This window comes from Salvia hispanica, chromosome 2 (assembly GCF_023119035.1).
Source record: "Salvia hispanica cultivar TCC Black 2014 chromosome 2, UniMelb_Shisp_WGS_1.0, whole genome shotgun sequence".
Lineage (NCBI taxonomy): Eukaryota > Viridiplantae > Streptophyta > Magnoliopsida > Lamiales > Lamiaceae > Salvia > Salvia hispanica.
The window spans coordinates 1,349,627-1,366,964 of NC_062966.1; the positions used below are offsets into that span (position 1 = coordinate 1,349,627).

At 36.3% G+C, this 17,338-nt stretch overlaps 1 protein-coding gene and 1 pseudogene across 1 annotated transcript; one reads left to right on the plus strand and one right to left on the minus strand.

Annotated features, from left to right (window-relative positions):
• Positions 1-3,610: 3,610 nt before the first annotated feature.
• LOC125205161 (probable disease resistance protein At4g27220) lies at positions 3,611-6,752 on the minus strand. The gene is made up of 2 exons (XM_048103983.1): positions 5,629-6,752; positions 3,611-5,453 (listed from the first exon to the last, which is right to left on the minus strand). The coding sequence occupies exons 1-2, from the start codon at positions 6,750-6,752 to the stop codon at positions 3,611-3,613; spliced, it is 2,967 nt and encodes a 988-aa protein (XP_047959940.1).
• Positions 6,753-12,729: 5,977 nt separating this feature from the next.
• Positions 12,730-15,642, plus strand: LOC125205169 (annotated as a pseudogene).
• Positions 15,643-17,338: the final 1,696 nt, after the last annotated feature.

Here is a 17,338-nt window from a genome sequence, read left to right on the forward strand (position 1 = left end):
TTTTACATTTTTGGTGGAAATTTTTGGCCCCACCCCTTTTTCCAAAAGGATTTTTTTCTTTAAAAAATTGGGCCCAAAATTTTTAAGATCAGCCCCCCCGATATCGAGATACGGTTGGGGAAACCAAGGAGAGAAGACCCCGGGTGGTTTTAGTATTGGGGATCATCACGTGGAAAAAAAGGCGAGCAATGGGCCATTCTTTGGAAAAACCCAAAATCGGTAATTTCAAAACCGTAGAAATCATTTTTTGGGATTTTTTTATTTTCTAAGCTAAATTTTTTTTGCGTTCAGCATGCAATTATCATTTAACAGGGAATTGATTAATCGCATAATGGGTTCAATAAATAGTTGTAATGTTTCTTTTACATCAATGAAATTAGTTTCTCTCTGTCCATCTTGTTGTCTCTCAAAATCTCACAGACTGCCCTATTCTTTGTCTCAATCTGAATATCCTGCTCCTCTTCAATTGATTCATAGTGATCTTTGAGGTCCTTCTCCTGTGATATCTAGGATTGGTTTTGTTTACTATGTTTCATTCATTGATCATTACACTAGATTCACTTGGGTATATCTTCTCAAAAATAAAAGTGATGTTTTCTCAGCCTTTAAACAATTCAAAGCCATGGCAAAAAATCTTTGCTCAAGAAAAATTAAGATTCTCCAAACAGATTGGGGAGGTGAGTATCAAGCTCTAACATCTTTTCTCAAGGAGTCAGGGATTATCCACAGGGTTTCTTGTCCATACACCCCTCAACAGAACGGTCTAGCTGTACGGAAACATAGACCTATTGTTGAAGTTGGGTTATCTCTCTTAGCTGAATCTGCTTTGCCAAATTTTTTTTGGGATGATGCGTTTTTAACTGCAGTGTATCTCATAAATCTTATTCCTTCAAAAATCATAAACAACATTTCCCCTTTTGAGAAATTGCATAACTCCAAGCCAGATTATTCCACTCTTCATGTTTTTGGCTGTCTTTGCTATCCCTTTACCCGTCCTTACAATAGCAATAAGCTTCAATACAGATCTGCCCTGGCTACTTTTCTTGGCTACAGCCCCTCTCATAAGGGGTACAAAGCTCTTCTTCCTCAAGGGAAAATCATCATCACTCGAGATATAATGTTTGATGAATCCATTTTTCCTTTTAAACCAGCTGCTCCACCACAACCTTCATCAGTTTTCCTTCCACCTCCCACATCTTTTATCTCTCCACCTCCACCTATCACTGATTCTTCTCCATCTCCTATCATTCAGAATCCTCCCGACACTTCTCCTATCATTCAACATCCTCATGACACTTCTCCCGTCGGACATAATACTTCTCCTAACACCACTTCACATGATCCTGAATCTGGTACTCCCATTCACTCTTCATCTTCAGATACTAGACCACATATTTCCTCTATTGACTCCTCTGTACCCCATGTGTCTTCTTCTTCTGCCCATATATCTAGTCCACCACATGTTCAGTCTACTCATCATATGACAACAAGAGCAAAGGCCGGTATTTTTAAGCCAAATTTGCTCACTGTTTTTCTCTTCCCATTTCTCACTCCTAAGTCAGCCTTGGAAGCCTTATTGATTCCCATTTGGAAGGAAATGCTCCGTGAGTTCCTTTTAAAAAAAATAAAATAAAATAAACTCCTAAATGAAGGAGGAAATTACAAATAAACTCCTAAGAAAGGAGGAAAGTACAACTGTTGTCAAAAGGGCTCGAACTCGGCACCTCATACATTGATGTCTAAGCTCATTGCCGCTAGGACAAAGGCTAACCGACATGCTCCGTGAGTTACTTGCTTTACTAAAAAATCACACTTGGACTTTGACCCCTCTTCCACCGGGCAAAAACCTCATTGGATGTACATGGGTTTTTAAGCTAAAGAAACATATTGATGGCTCCATTGCTATGCACAAAGCTAGACTCGTAGCTCAAGGATTTTCTCAGCTTCCTGGTTTTGATTTCAACGAAACCTTTAGTCCTGTTATCAAGCCAGCTACCATAAGAATGATACTAAGCATTGCAGTTTCTTGTGGATGGGATGTTACTCCCTTGGATGTAAATAATGCTTTTCTCAATGGTAACCTTGAGGAGGATATATACATGCGTCAACCTATTGGTTTTGAACAAGGGGTTCCTCACCTTGTTTGCAAGTTGAATAAGGCCATATATGGGCTCAAGCAAGCCTCTCGGGCTTGGTTCTTTACTGTTCATTCTGTACTCGTCACCCTTGGTTTTACTCAATCCAAATCAGACCCTTCTCTATTCTTCAGGGTTCAAGGTAAGGATGTTGTTTATGTTCTCATTTATGTTGATGATATGCTTGTCACTGGAAACAACCAAACCTCTATCAACCAGGTCATAACTAAGTTGAACTCTCACTTTCTTTAAAAGAGCTTGGGGAGGTGAATCTGTTTCTTGGCATTGAAGTTCTTAAAACTGATCGTTGTCTTCATCTATGCCAATCATCTTACATCAAAGATCTTTTAAAGAAAGTGAATATGGAAACTGCCAAAGGATGTCCCACTCCTATGGTGTCTAACTGTGATCTCAGCAAGGCAATAGGAGACCCTGTCCTAGATCAGAGGATATATAGAAGCACTGTCGGGACACTGCAATATGCTGCTATTACATGACCGGATATAAGTTTTGCTGTAAATAAAGTCAGCCAATACATGTTTGCTCCATTGGACACTCATTGGCGAGCGGTGAAACGGATTCTGAGATATTTGGCAGGAACAATTGACTATGGAATTCATATGCAGAAGTCCAGTGGAAAGATTGTTGCTTCTTCAGATGCAGATTGGGCGGCTGATCTAGATGATAGACGATCCACAAGCGGGTATTGTACGTATCATAGCAGCAACTTGGTGGCGTGGTGTGCGAAGAAATAATCAGTTGTTGCTCGATCAAGTACTGAAGCTGAGTATCGAAGCTTAGCCCATGCTGTTTAAGTAACATGGATGCAATCTCTTCTTGGAGAGCTTAAAATCAAGAAAGATGAATCAGCTATGGTCTGGGTGGATAATCAAAGTGCTATGGCACTGGCATCAAATCCAATTCTACATGCTAGAACAAAGCACATTGAGATTGATATTCATTTTGTTCGTGATAAAGTCTTGGCCAAAGAAATTGAACTCCAGCACGTCCTGACAGTGGATCAGGTTGCAGATATTTTAACAAAACCGTTGGCCCGAAAAACCTTCATCCGACTACGAGAGAAACTTGTTGTAATCTCGCAATCGGCTCTCGGTTTGAGGGGGCGTGTTAGCGAGCTCTACTTCAGGTTCTCGATCCTCCTCTCTCTAAGGTGCTGTTGCCTACCTGACTGTGGTGCCGTCGATTGGTGTAGTCGAGTTTATAACAATCTCCTCATCCTTTTCTCAGTCATCACCACAAATCTATACGCTCTCTACGCTTTCACATACCACCCCACATCTCTCCACCGTCACCACTACCCCAAGAATATCTCTCTGATCTCAAAGAAAGTGAGCCTAATTCTCAGGGAGATCGAATCCTCGCCGAAGAAGCTGGCCCAGATGGAGAAAGATATCTTGGGCTACGGATCATCGATCTTTCGAAACCCAACATCGCGAAAGAGCTCAAAGAGTTCCTCACCCGCCACCAACTGCCGCTACCATTATCTGACATCGTCGAGGCACTGCCGAATCCACAACCACAGGAAGTTTGCTCATCAATCTTGGGCACTTTTTTATGAAGATATCTTTTATAGAGTTGCAAATGATGGCATTTGTTCCCTTGCATAGACTCTTCAGTTTTGGAAGCTGTTGCAAATCCAACTGTTTTAATTCAGGGAGGGTGGGGGAACTTGAACCTTCATCTCCGAATATCTCTTCTATTTCTCCACACGTTCTCACATAAATATCTTCGAGGTTGGGAACTCCTGATAGTAGTATCCCCACCTTCCTCAGTTTTGGCAGCTCATCTAACTGTATGTATTTTAGTTTAGATAGGGTGAGGGAACCTGTTCCTTTATCTCCGAATATCTCTTTTATTTCTCCACACTTTCTCACAGAGATAACTTGAATGCTGGGAACACCAGATAGTTGTATCCCCACCTTCCTCAGTCTTGGCAGCTCATCTAACCACAAGATTTTTAATTTAGGGAGGGTGAGAGAACTTGTTCCTTCATCTTCGAATATCTCTTCTATTTCTTCACACTTGCTGATATCAATAACTTCAATGTTCAGAACTCCAGATAGTGGTATCCTCATCTTGCTTTTGTTACACTTTTCAATTCTTAGCATTGTCAGAGAGGAAAACTTAGGTTGTACAAATGTAGATAACGCTCCTATTTCCGGCTTTTCGATCAACCCTTTCAATCCTTCCACAGAGTATATGCTCGGACTTTCAGGTTTACTGATTGTTAGATGCACAATTCCCTCTGCTAATACTCTCTCATCTACAAGGTTGCATGCGGACAACAGCAACTGTGGATTATAATATTCTCCTCTTCGTGCATAGAAACTTCTATGATACGTTCCCACTACTATTGTGTAGCAAGTGTCATGCACCCGACTTCCCCAACTTGTAATAAGAGAATTAAATTCATTAACATTTTTGAATCTTCCACTAACCTCCTCTAACAGATTCAGATTCTCAATTTCTTCAATTACTACTTGCATACGGAGTGGTAATTCTAAGTGCTGTAGATTCCCAAGTTTAAGAAACAATCCTTTTGGAAGCATCTTTAGGTTACGCACATTCAGTGCAAGGAATTTGAGATTGAATAATTCTCCAACTCCTCCAGGAACTTCCTTGATAGCTGTATGCGAGATGTTTAACTCCCTGAGTTCTTTCATCTCTCCCAAGTACGGCACATCTTTTATCCTCCGACACGACTTAAGGAGCAATGCCTTGAGGCTCTTCATGGCACAGATTGAGTTTGGCAGCATTTTTATGCTAGTCTGGCTCAAATCAAGAGTGCTTAGTCCTTGCATTTTAGAAAAGAATGAATCTGGAATAAATTCCAAACAAGCATTATCCCGTAAAATCAATGTTGAGAGCTTAGGACAATCGGGAGATAATCCTCCTTCAATTCTCATTATGCCACCTTTCATTAAGGACACCTTCTCCAGATCCTTTGCCCATTTTCCAGATCCTCTTACCATATATTTCCCCTCACATATCTTCAATGCCATACCTCTTACAAGATCATGCATCTTCACACATTCCGTAGGATCAAACCTCCCGGGAACAACACAACTTTCCAATAAGCATACATTCACTAATTTATCCAATATGGAATGTCCTTGCTCAACTTGCATTCTCCTTGTCTTTCTTTCATCCACCAACCCTCCTGAAATGAACTCTCTAACCAAAGCCTCTCTCTCTATTTCTTCATCTTCAGGATATAACGCACAATGGAGGAAACAATGTTGCAATGTACTGAGTTCATTAGTCTGACCATGACGGTTCCTTTCCAACCGATCAAAACTATATCTCAATACGTCATAAACATCATAAGCATTTTGCAATACGTCTCCATGTGTGAATGGCTCTCTCGCCCCTCATGCTTTGTTAGTTCTGTTAGTTCTGTTAGTTCTGTTAGTTCTCGCCCCTCATGTGTGAATGGCTCTCTCGCCCCTCAATACGTCATAAACATCATAACCTATATATAGTTGAGCCAGCTTTCCCTGAAACACGTTCTGTTAGTTCTTCATAAGCATTTCTCCATGTGTGAATGGCTCTCTCGCCCCTCATGCTTCCAGCCACTGTAACAATTGCTAGGGGCAGACCACCACACAATTCCACCACAGATCTCGCAATCTCTTCTGCCGAAGAATCAAGTTCTATCTCATTTCGTAGCGTTTCATTAAACAATTTCCATGCCTCGTGACGATGTAGAGTTTGCACTGGAATCAATTTTTGGCAAGAAATTTGACGACACACTTCTAAGGAGCGAGTAGTTATAAACAGCCTACAACACTCAACAGAAATGGGACATCCAACCTTTAATAAATCGATATTTTCCCAGACATCGTCTAATATCAGCACTGAATTCTTCATCTGAGACAAAGTTGTATGGAGTCTCCCCGCCCTCAACTCTTCATTATCCTCACCCCCAAAGTCCAAACTTATAAAACGAGCAATTTTATCTTGTAAAGTCGTAACACTAAATTCTTGAGAGACTGTAACCCAAATCACACGTCCCTGAGATTGTTGGAGGAGTCGATTGTTAATGTGCTTTGCCAGTGTCGTTTTGCCCACACCACCCATGCCATAAACACCAATTCTCCACACTTGCTCACTCTCCAAATGTTTCAAAATCTTTTCCAAATTTTTATTAAAAGCTTCACCAACCATCTCATTTGTCAACAACTTATCTCCCCTACTTCCACAAACATCAAGGACAAGTTCACCAAAATCCCGACTTTGCTCAACAAGCTTGTCAACCTCAACATTTAGTTTAGCTGGTAACTCTCCATCCGTTAATCTGATAGTAAATCCTTCCAATTCCACTCGAGTCCTTAACTCAACAACTTGATTTTCAATGGACCTCACTTCTTCCAACCACTCCTCAACTTCACGTTTCCTTTTCTTTCGACCTGAACGCTCTGAGTTCCTGATTTTTTCCTCAACATCAGATGCCTTAGCACACAATGCATTCAAATTTTTCTGCAGATCTTTTCGATTGGGCTCAAAGTTGATTATATTTTTCACAGTGTTGTATGCATCACCCGATATTATTTCCCCCACCTTTGACATAATCGGCTCGAAAAACCAGCTTGCCATTTTCACCACTTTGCCCTTTCCAGAGTAAAAACATAAACAAAAAACAACAATTATTTGATGTGAAAAATAGCTAAAATCTCACTTTTCATGCGATCATCTATTCAGTCCGAAAATGAAATTGCAATTAATGAATAAAGTAGAAATACAATATATGTTGAATATGTGAACATAATACTAAGCGCTAGCAATCTATAAGCAAGATGTTAGAGTTGACTCTAGTACATATTATTATTCAAATTTTCCTTCATTTTATAAATACAAGAAATTAAACCTTCCATTTCCCGAAAGCTTGTGGACATGGTAATATTTGCAAGATCTTGTAAAATACTCACACAAATAAAAGCAGATATGTAAATTAGTAGGAGTATGAGAATTGTCACCTGAGGAGGTTGAATAGATTTGTAGATCTACAAAGAGAGAATCAAAACATGTAAATATGAGTGAAAGATTGATTCACATGAGTATGAAAATTGTTTCATGAGAGATGTGAATGGGTTACCTTGAGATACAATAGATTTGTAGATCGACAAAGAGATAATCACAAGATGTAAATATGATCGTACAAAAAGGAAGGAGCGATAGGTGGTTTATTCACAAGATGTTAATTGATCAGGCATGTTTGAAGAACCAACCGAGAAAGTCACATTGTACTTGCAAATGATTTACTCGACCAAAAAAATAGTTTGATAACACGAGTATAAAATAGTTAAGTAAGAGAGAAAATAGATAGAGTAGAAGATGAATAAGAGAGAAGAAGAAAATTTAGATAAAGTGTAAAAGAAAATTTCATTTTTAAAATGACACCATTTTTCGTGGACACCCCAAAATGATAAAATACGTCTATTTTTCGTGGACGAAGGAGTAGTTTTTAAACAAAACCTATATTTCGACTTTATTTTCTCTGCATTTAAAATTAGATTTTTATATATCACTCATTACACAATATTTTTCTTAAACTCGTGTTTGATATAAAAATACCACTTAAATTCATGTCCGAAAGAAACATTATTCTTGTTGCATAGAATTGTTACCTCAGAGATGTTTAACCGCTAGAAATTAGATTGAATAGATTTGTTAATATAGAAAGAGAGACTCCCAATATGTATAGATATGATCGTTCATAAAGGAAGCAGAAAGGAAGAAGCTAGAGAGGGATAAATCAGGCAAGAAGTGGACTTGACGTTACTTGAATCGAATCAAACATGCAGGAAAGAGAGATTAACAAATTACTATACAATAGTAGTATATGAAATTGACTTCACTCTGTCTAGCTGTTTTGCAATTCTCCAAAAGTAATGGTACTTTATTAGGGTAATTACATAAATTGCATAGTATTTCCCAGGTTCCATAAAAATAGATACGTAATTTAATAAAAAAAAGTTTATTTTATTTTTAGTATGGTGGACTTTCATTCTCCATCGACATATTCTAACAACTTTTTGTGTATATCTCTCGCAAAATTCACCAATTATGCATTAAAACTCATGTTGTCCCTGCAAATACTTTTTATGGAACAGAAGAAGCATAAAATATTTTATCTTAATATTTATATTAATATAAAAAGTTTGAAGTTTACACAAATCATATAAAAGAATTTATACACATTTCATCTAATATATTTTCCTTTCTTTACCTAGCTAGAGTACAATAAGTTTGATTATTATTTTATATTCGTACAATAAGTATATCATTATCTTATATTTACATAAAAATTTCATCATTATTTCATATTTTGTACGCTAGGTTAGTAAAGTGTAAATGGCGTCCCAACATATACTCCTATGACAAAGATAATAAATTGAAATGTGGAAGAGGGATTGAAGGAATCCTTCCATGCCTTATGTTTGTATTTGATTTCCTTATGTTTGTATTTTGATTTTCCACTATCAACTGCAAATTTGAAAGCATTAGGTTTTATTAGTCAATTTCCCCTCAATAAATAAGTGTAGCGATCATCACCTTTGGTGCCATTTTTTAAGAGTGCAATTGTGCTCTAAAATGATATAGTGCTCATTAGGGTACCGAGTACAAGCACCAATTGTGCTAACAGAATGATACTCAGCTATAAGCACAACTCGAATATTCTTAAATGTGAAACTGAGTATTTTCATAATTCACAACAACAAGTATTCTTAATTATGAGCTGGTATTTTATAGTGTCACACTCTGCGTTACACGACTCATTTTATTTCTCTTGTGGTAATTTTTTATAAGTTGTGAACAAATTTAATTGAAACACATTTACATTTATATGGTAAACAAACACATAATCAAAATATAAACAATTAACGTGATAATATAAAAAAATTAGTAAACTACACACAAACATAAACAAAATCAAACATTAACAAAAGTTAACACAATTACAATTTAATATTCCATTATACATTTTGTAAAACTTCTTTTTAAACAACATTAATAGAAAAATCACAGGTACCATCACTATCTATATTACAAACTAAAATATTCAATCCTTCACGATCGAGAATTATATTGTGTAATGACCTTGTCGGGGTCAAAATAATCATAACAATTATATCAACAAAGATACAATCCGAGTCAATATTAATACACAAATAATAATAATGTAAATGCAAAGCAGTAGTACTAAAAAGGTATTGTGGCTCTTAACCTATTTTTTTTATTTGCTTGATTAGATCAATTGTGTTAAACAATAAATCTTGGAAATTTGGGGTCGATGACTTCAGATATTTGTGTTTTGGAGCACATAATAATTTAGAACTTATAATCTGAAAAAGGAGTATGTACTCTACTTCTTCTACAAAAAAATGGCAAATAGTAACAATTGAACATTCCTTAACGTGGTCACGAAACTTATTTGTAAATGGGGGGAAATGTGCCTTGAATCCTAGTGCCTTGTATGGAAAAAATAAACAAAGAATGGTTCTAGATAAATATCTAAAAAATACTAATAAGATAAGAAACGATACTCATACCACACGGTCGTGGAAAACACATTCCAGGGAGATTACATTAGATTTGTCTCCATGTTTCATGAATTCAAAAATACGCACGCATCAGACCCGAATGACTGAACAAGTATTGCTAGGCTATAGACAGTTTAGGAAGTAGAATTCTATAGTTTCAATAAATTCTAACTTTGCTGAAAAGTTATAATGCAATAAGAGAAGACAATGAAGAAATGAATTGTAATCTTATGCATGGCTACAAATTTATAGACATAGAGTATTGAGAAGTCCTCCTATTTTGGGAGTTAACAAATATAAAAAACTTGTGTTTCTTATGACCTATGCAATTATTATTATTATTATTATAATAAATGTACAATCATGAGCATTATTGAAAAAAAAACGTATATAGTGGTTTTGAATGAATTTCCAGCGTTGATTAGTTTATGAATGCTATTAATTTACCATTGTCAACTCATTGATCAGGTTATGAATTATATTTGACTCGTAATATAACCGTTTACAATTTAATCGTGACAATTACTACCTCGATTCCTCAAATTTTGACACACTTTGACCTGACACAGGTTTTAAAATATGTAATGGAAAGTGATTTAAAAAAGTTGGTGGGATGTGGGTCCTACTTTAAAGTAACAATTAGTTTTATAATAAAATGTGAGTAGAAATGAGTTAGTGGAATATGGGGTCCACTATCAAAAATGGTAAAAGTAAAGTGTGTCAAAGTTTTAGGGATGGATCGAAATGGTAAACTGTGTCAAAATTTGGGGGACGGATGTAGTAATTCATAATCAATTTTTATATTTGAAAATAGAAACTGCCGGATGAATTAAAATTGCGCTTACCAAAATTTGATGTTCAAATGAAAGATAATTTAATAGTTTTTCTTAATTGTATTTACCTCCTTTGTATTTGATTTTCCACTATCAACTGCAAATTTGAAAGCATTAGTTTTTATTAGTCAACTTCCCCTGAATAAATAAGTGTAGCGATCATCACCTTTGGTGCCATTTTTTAAGAGTGCAATTGTGCTCTAAAATGATATAGTGCTCATTAGGGTAACGAGTGCAAGCACCAATTGTATACTCAGCTATAAGCACAACTCGAATATTCTTAAATGTGAAACTGAGTATTTTCATAATTCACAACAACAAGTATTCTTAATTATGAGCTGGTATTTTATATTGTATTAGTGTTAGCCCACGCGCTATGCGCGACACATAATGTTTTGTTCTATTAATTAAACCTTGTAAATAAAATTAATAAAATAAAAAAATATAGTACTATATAGTGACAATATGTTAAATAATTATAGATATAAAATTAAATTAAACCAATATGAAAATAGTATATTTGTTAAGTACGACACTTTTAGGTCTCTACAGCGAAGAAAAATATCATCGTTACAAATACATACTTCAATGCTAAAATACTATCAATATTAAATTAATATAAAATATTAAATATACAACTAAAAAGACAATAATATCATCATAAAAAGATAAAACGATGTACAAAACAAATAAAAAAACACCACACATATAAACATTAGAACAATAAAATAATAGTTCGTAAGACATAAAAAACTTATATGTGAACAACCTTAATTGTACAATAATAAGATAGCAAAATAAAGAAAAAATAATAATAAAACAAACACTCCAATATCCCGTTTACTCTTCTCAGTCTTATTTTGCCCCTTAATTCCCAAATAAATTATTCATGCATATAACTTCGTCACTCCATAGTTTTCATGCAAAGAAAATACTAAAGCAACAAAATGACGAAAGGAAGAAAAAAAGACGAATATCATAAACTATCACATTTGTTTTCGCATGTGTAAAGTTGTATATTCAAAATATTATAGATAGTTAGAAGCTTATATGATTTCTATATTTGAAAAATAAAGATTATTATATCATGGACGGAAAAATTAAAACAAAACAAACAAAACTAAAACAAACTAACATTAAGAAAAAACATAAATATGAACTAACATCACTGAAACAAAATAATCTCACATACTACTATAGATAGAGAGTAATAATCATACTGATAAATATTCTTCTTTTTGCAGAGAATTCGTGATGCAATGGGACAATAGAATGAAGAATAAATTATAAGCTAGCAAATATACATATTTATAGACAGAAAGATGAAAGTATTCTAAAAATTTCTTGGAACTGTGCCTTGGATCCTTGTTCCCTACATGGAAAAATAAATAGTGGATGATTTTAGTTTTAGATAAATTTCTAAAAAAGTAGTAATAAGCTAAGCAATGAACGTATAGCATCTGATCATGGAACACATATTTCAAGGAGATTACATTGGTTTGTCCATGTTTAGTGAATTCATAAACATGCAAGCACCGCACTCGAATAACTGATGAAGTATTATTAAGCTGTAGATCGTTAAGGAATGTGAATTCCCTGATGTAATCAAATTTTTATTTTTTCCTAAAATTTGTGACGGAGAGAGGAGACAATGAAGAAGTGAAATAAAATCTTGCAAATGGTACATATTTATAGATAAATTTATTGAAAAGGAATCATAAATGTGGAGGTTACAAATTACTCCTAATAAAGAACAATTAATTGGTACTTTAATTATATACTGTATAGAGGGCGATAAAATATTGAGAATTGAATAGGAATAGAGAAACCTCCATTAAAGGAGGATAGAGAAAATGCATAAACCGTCAATCACGGAAGAAAGAAGAGAGAAGGAGAAAATATCTTTATTGACTACATTTTGGAAGGGTTGACTACAATTTACAATAGAATACCTTATATATACGCTGGAAATAAAGGCTAAACTAAAACCTAATTACATTTTATTTTTCAAATCTAATAATGTTAAAATTCTAATATCTTGTTCCACATCGGCTTAGTAACGATCCTAGCTCACCTATAAAAGTATGGATAACCCTCCCCTTATAAGGCCTTTTTAGGGGTGAGTGACCCATATCTAATAAGGACTTTTAAGGGGTGAGTGGCCCATATCTAATAAGGACTAGAATAGAAAGGGCAATGAGATTTGGAAGATACAATGATCTCATACATGTGTGATCAGCTAATAAAAAATGGCTGATTTGTCACCAACTTTTTCTTCTAGTGGTTTTTGCTTAATGAATTCACTTATTTAGCTTTATGCAACTTTTGTGTTTGTAAAGTTTGTGCATTCTTAACAGGGTGATGAACTTCAAGTGAAAGTGAACAAGCTGTTATCTGCAAAGATACCGTTTCCATATGACTACTACTACTTGAAAAACTGCAAGCCGCCGACAATCAGAGACGCTGCTCAAAACTATGGACAAGTTCTTCGTGGTGACCGTACTTCTATTTATACAGTTACAATCTGTCACTACTTCCCTTCTTTATTTTATCTTTTATTGCATTATTGTCAATATTTTCTGAATGGAGCTTGGGATGTTATTAGTTTCGTATGAGAGAGGAGCAACCCTACACAGTGACTTGCAGAATTGTCCTTAGTGCTCAAGATGCGAAGGTTTTAAGTAAAAATTCGATGACGATTACAGAGCATATATGTAGGAACCAATCTATGTTGCCTTTTTTGTTATGTGCTATAAATATTTGATGTGAATTAAAACCACTGCGAACAAATGTTTATGCAGGATTCTAGACGACCTTCCTGTAGTTGTACGTAGGAAAAATCTAGATGGAAGTCGATCAACTGTCTACCAGCATGGTTTTGAAGTTGGATTCAAGGCATTATATGCAGGGGTTAGTATCTTTGTTGCTTTTCTTGAAAACTCCTTTATTCGTGATATCATTCAACTGCCAAATGTGTGTATGAGTTTACCTTCTTTTGCAGACTAATGAAGTGTATTCATATTATATCACTAATCACCTAAGTTTCAAAGTGATGTATCATAGAGATGAAGAAGCGAATTCTACTAGAATTGTGGGGTTTGAAGTTACTCCTAACAGGTTACCTCTTTAATTGTGTTGTAGGATTTGTTCAAAGAGTGTTATTATTTCATTCCTTCAGGATTTGATGCATTGCTTTTTTCCTTCAGCATTAAGCACGAGGTCCAGTGGGATTATACTAATAGATAGAACGTGTCGACATGCAACAACAGCACCAGATACATGTTTGATAAGGGGGGTGTTTCTCTACAGGAAGTTTATGCAGGCGCAGATATCATATTTTCATATGATGTTGTCTACAAGGTATCTCCCTTTCTTTTCTCGCGTTTTTTGGATAGTTTCATTTCTTCCATATGGTCCTACAACAAATCTCTGGTGCAGTAGAGTGAGATCGAGTGGGCATCAAGGTGGGATGCCTACCTCTTGCAATCTATGATGGACAAATCCACTGGTTCTCAATTGCAAACTCCTTGTTGATCATGCTGTTCCTCTGTTGCACAGTGGCAACGATCATGATACGGACTCTGCTTAAGGGCATTGCAAGCTATGATCAACTGGAAAGCAAAGACGAAGCTCGTGAAGAAACAGGGTGGAAGCTGGTCCATGGAGATGTTTTCAGACAGCCTTAGAATTTGGAAGTGGTGTATCTGTGCAGGATCCGAACTTCAGATGCTTGGGATGACACTTGCAACAATGATCTTTGCTCTGCTAGGCTTCCTCTACCATTTCAACCGTGGGCTGCTCATGACTGCCATGGTTTTGTTATGGCTTCTCATGAGCTTCTTTGGTGGCTATTCCTCTTCCCGTCTCCGCAGAATGTTCAAGACCACAGACTGGAAGAGGAGTGCCTTGAAAACAGCCCTCCTCCTCCCCGGCATTGTTCTCCCAGTGTTCTTTGCAGTGAGAACTCTCATTTGTGGTGTAATGTTATCTTCGGACATAACCTTTGGAACAGTGCTTGCACTTTCGATTCTGTGGTTTGGAGTTTCAGGTCCATTAGTGTTTCTTGGTGGATATTTTGGTAACAGAAATACTGCCATTGAAGCTCCGGTAGAAACCTGTAAAATCCCAAGAAAGATTCCTAAACAGCCATGGTACCTCAGACCCATCTTTTCTATACTGATGGCAGGCATTCTTCCATTTGTATCGGTTCTCATTGAGGTTCGGTTCATTCTGACCTACCTATGGATGAACCAGTTGTGTTTTATATTCGGATTCCTCTTAGAAATCTTTGTTGTCTTGATGATATTGTGCGCGGAGATAGCAGTGGTCTTCTGTTATCTGCAGTTGTGCAGTGTAGACTACAAGTGGTGGTGGAGAGCCTTCTTGAATGGTGGCTCCCCTGCATTATACCTTTTTGTCTACTCAGTTTTCTACATGTTCGCCAAATGGGAGATCATAATGCGGGTTTGTGGGATTTGGTATGCAGGGTATATATTTATCGTGTTGTGTGCTTTCTTCGTGGTGACAGGCTCTGATACAGACCAAACAGGAGAACTCATCCCAAAAGACTAGCCTGTTAGGAGAGAGAGCCCATTTAGTCTATATACCCCACACCAGTTGTTCTCACAATCGATGTGGGAATTGAGTCGGTAACATTCGACCCTCCTTTAAGGGCCAACGTCCTCGTTGGTCACGGCCACGTTGGTCACGGCTGGTTCTTTGCCAGGCCACCACTCCGTGGGCCACCACTCCGAGTTCTCGTTGGTCACGGCCACGTTGGTCACGGCGGATTCTTTGCCCGGCCACCACTCCGTGGGTCACCACTCCGAGTCGGTCCCAAACGTACTCGTTGGTCACGGCGAGTTCTTTGCCCGGCCACCACTCCGAACCGTTTGGGCTCTCAATGAAAGCACCAATTGATACAGACCAAACAGGAGAACTCATCCCAAAAGACTAGCCTGTTAGGAGAGAGAGCCCATTTAGTCTATATACCCCACACTAGTTGTTCTCACAACCGATGTGGGAATTGAGTCCGTAACAGGCTCAGTCGGCTTCTACGCCTGCTTATGGTTCGTCCGGATGATCTATTCATCCGCGAAGATTGAGTGAAGTGGAAGTATGCTAGTATATTTTACAAAATGTGAGTTTTTTACTTCTGTAATTCTGAATGTAATCTACTTTACTTCAATGAACTGCAAATTGCCCAAAAAATATGAAATTTAGTCAAGATTTGTTTGTAACTAGAACGGATTTCAGCGACTCGACTTACTGCTCACATATGCCCACACATTAAATAGTTCTTATTCAAAGCTAGGAGAGAGTATTTTATCAACCAAATTTTCATCTTGCATAAAATATTTCATAGAGAAGTGAAGCAATGAATAATTGCTCCCATTCACATCGAAACATACAAATCTCCAAATCTTGCAAAGCAAAGATAGCTTGCATCTTGGTCTAAACAAGAAGAGATGAACGTGCGCAAGGACTCACTTGGTCGTCTAAACAATTCGAGTTAGACTCAGATAGCTTATTAATCATTATAATTTAAATTATATAGTGTTGTTATTAGTAGTAAATCTTATTTGCCTTCACGTTGTTTCTTGCTTTTACTTTGAAAATTTGTTGTTACTATCTTTTAAGCTAATATCATATGCGCATGCGTAGGGGTGTCAAAATGGATAGTGGGTATTGGATACCCGATATCCGAACCTGAAATATCGGGTATTTGGATATCTGATATTCGATTTTTCGGGTTTCGGGATCGGGTTCGGGTTCGGGTATAAAATTTTTGAATTATCGGGTATCGGATAACCCGATACCCGATCGAGTATACCCAAATTACCCGAATTATTCGATTCTTTTTAAAAAAATAAATTTAATAAATTATGTATTTATTCTACTCCCTCCGTTCCATTGAAGATGACTCACTTTCTTTTTTAGTTTGTCCCAACTAAGATGACCCATTACTTAAAATGGAAACACCTTTATCTCTACTTTATTCCTTCTCTCTTACTTTACTTTCTTCTCTCAACACACAAAATAAATTTGCATAAAATCCCGTGCCGCCCAAGAAAAGGGTCATCTTCCTTGGGACGGAGGGAGTATAATTTAAAAAATTACATAATTAAATCTAGTCCCAAAATCTTTCACTCTTAAGTCAAATTTAGGGTTAATATATGAATTGTGATGTTTATTATTGATGAATGATGGATGCTATAACTTTAGATTTTTTTATTTCTAAAAATTTGTAGTAGTTTTTCTCTCTTCATCGAACTAATTCAAGTTTGTATCAAATTCGACTGTTACAAGTTTGTATTTCTAAAAGTTTATAGTTAATTTTGTTAAAAATATAAAATCAAAATTAAAATTAAAATCCAAAATCGGTATTGGATACCCGATTTTTCGGGACTGGATACCTGAGTCGGGTATTTGGGTACCCGAAATTATTTTCGGATCGGGTATCAGGTATTAGATTTAGGAAAAATCGGGATCGGGTACCCGAAATTTTCGGATCGGGTATCCGCGGGTACCCAATTTGACAGGCCTACACATGCGCATAAAATTTTAGCAAATTACAGATAGATTGCACAGACTGTGATCGGATGTAACTATCTTTTTCCATAATTGTTAATAAGCCCCACATTCCACTCACCTTTTTCCACTCATATTTTATTATAAAACTAATTATATAAAAGTAGGACTCACGTCCCACTATCTTTTTTTACCAATTTTTCTTTACATTTTTTAAAATCCGTGTCCAACTCAACGGGACTCCTAAAGTGGAAAGGAGGGAGTAATATTCGTT

What these genes read in the sequence shown, in the direction of transcription:
- LOC125205161 (XM_048103983.1), bottom strand. Translation starts at nt 6,752, where the DNA reads ATGGCAAGCTGGTTTTTCGAGCCGATTATGTCAAAGGTGGGGGAAATA. An exon ending in GCTGGCTCAACTATATATAG is followed by an intron (nt 5,454 to 5,628) that starts GTTATGATGTTT and finishes ATTGAGATATAG; the next exon opens with TTTTGATCGGTTGGAAAGGA.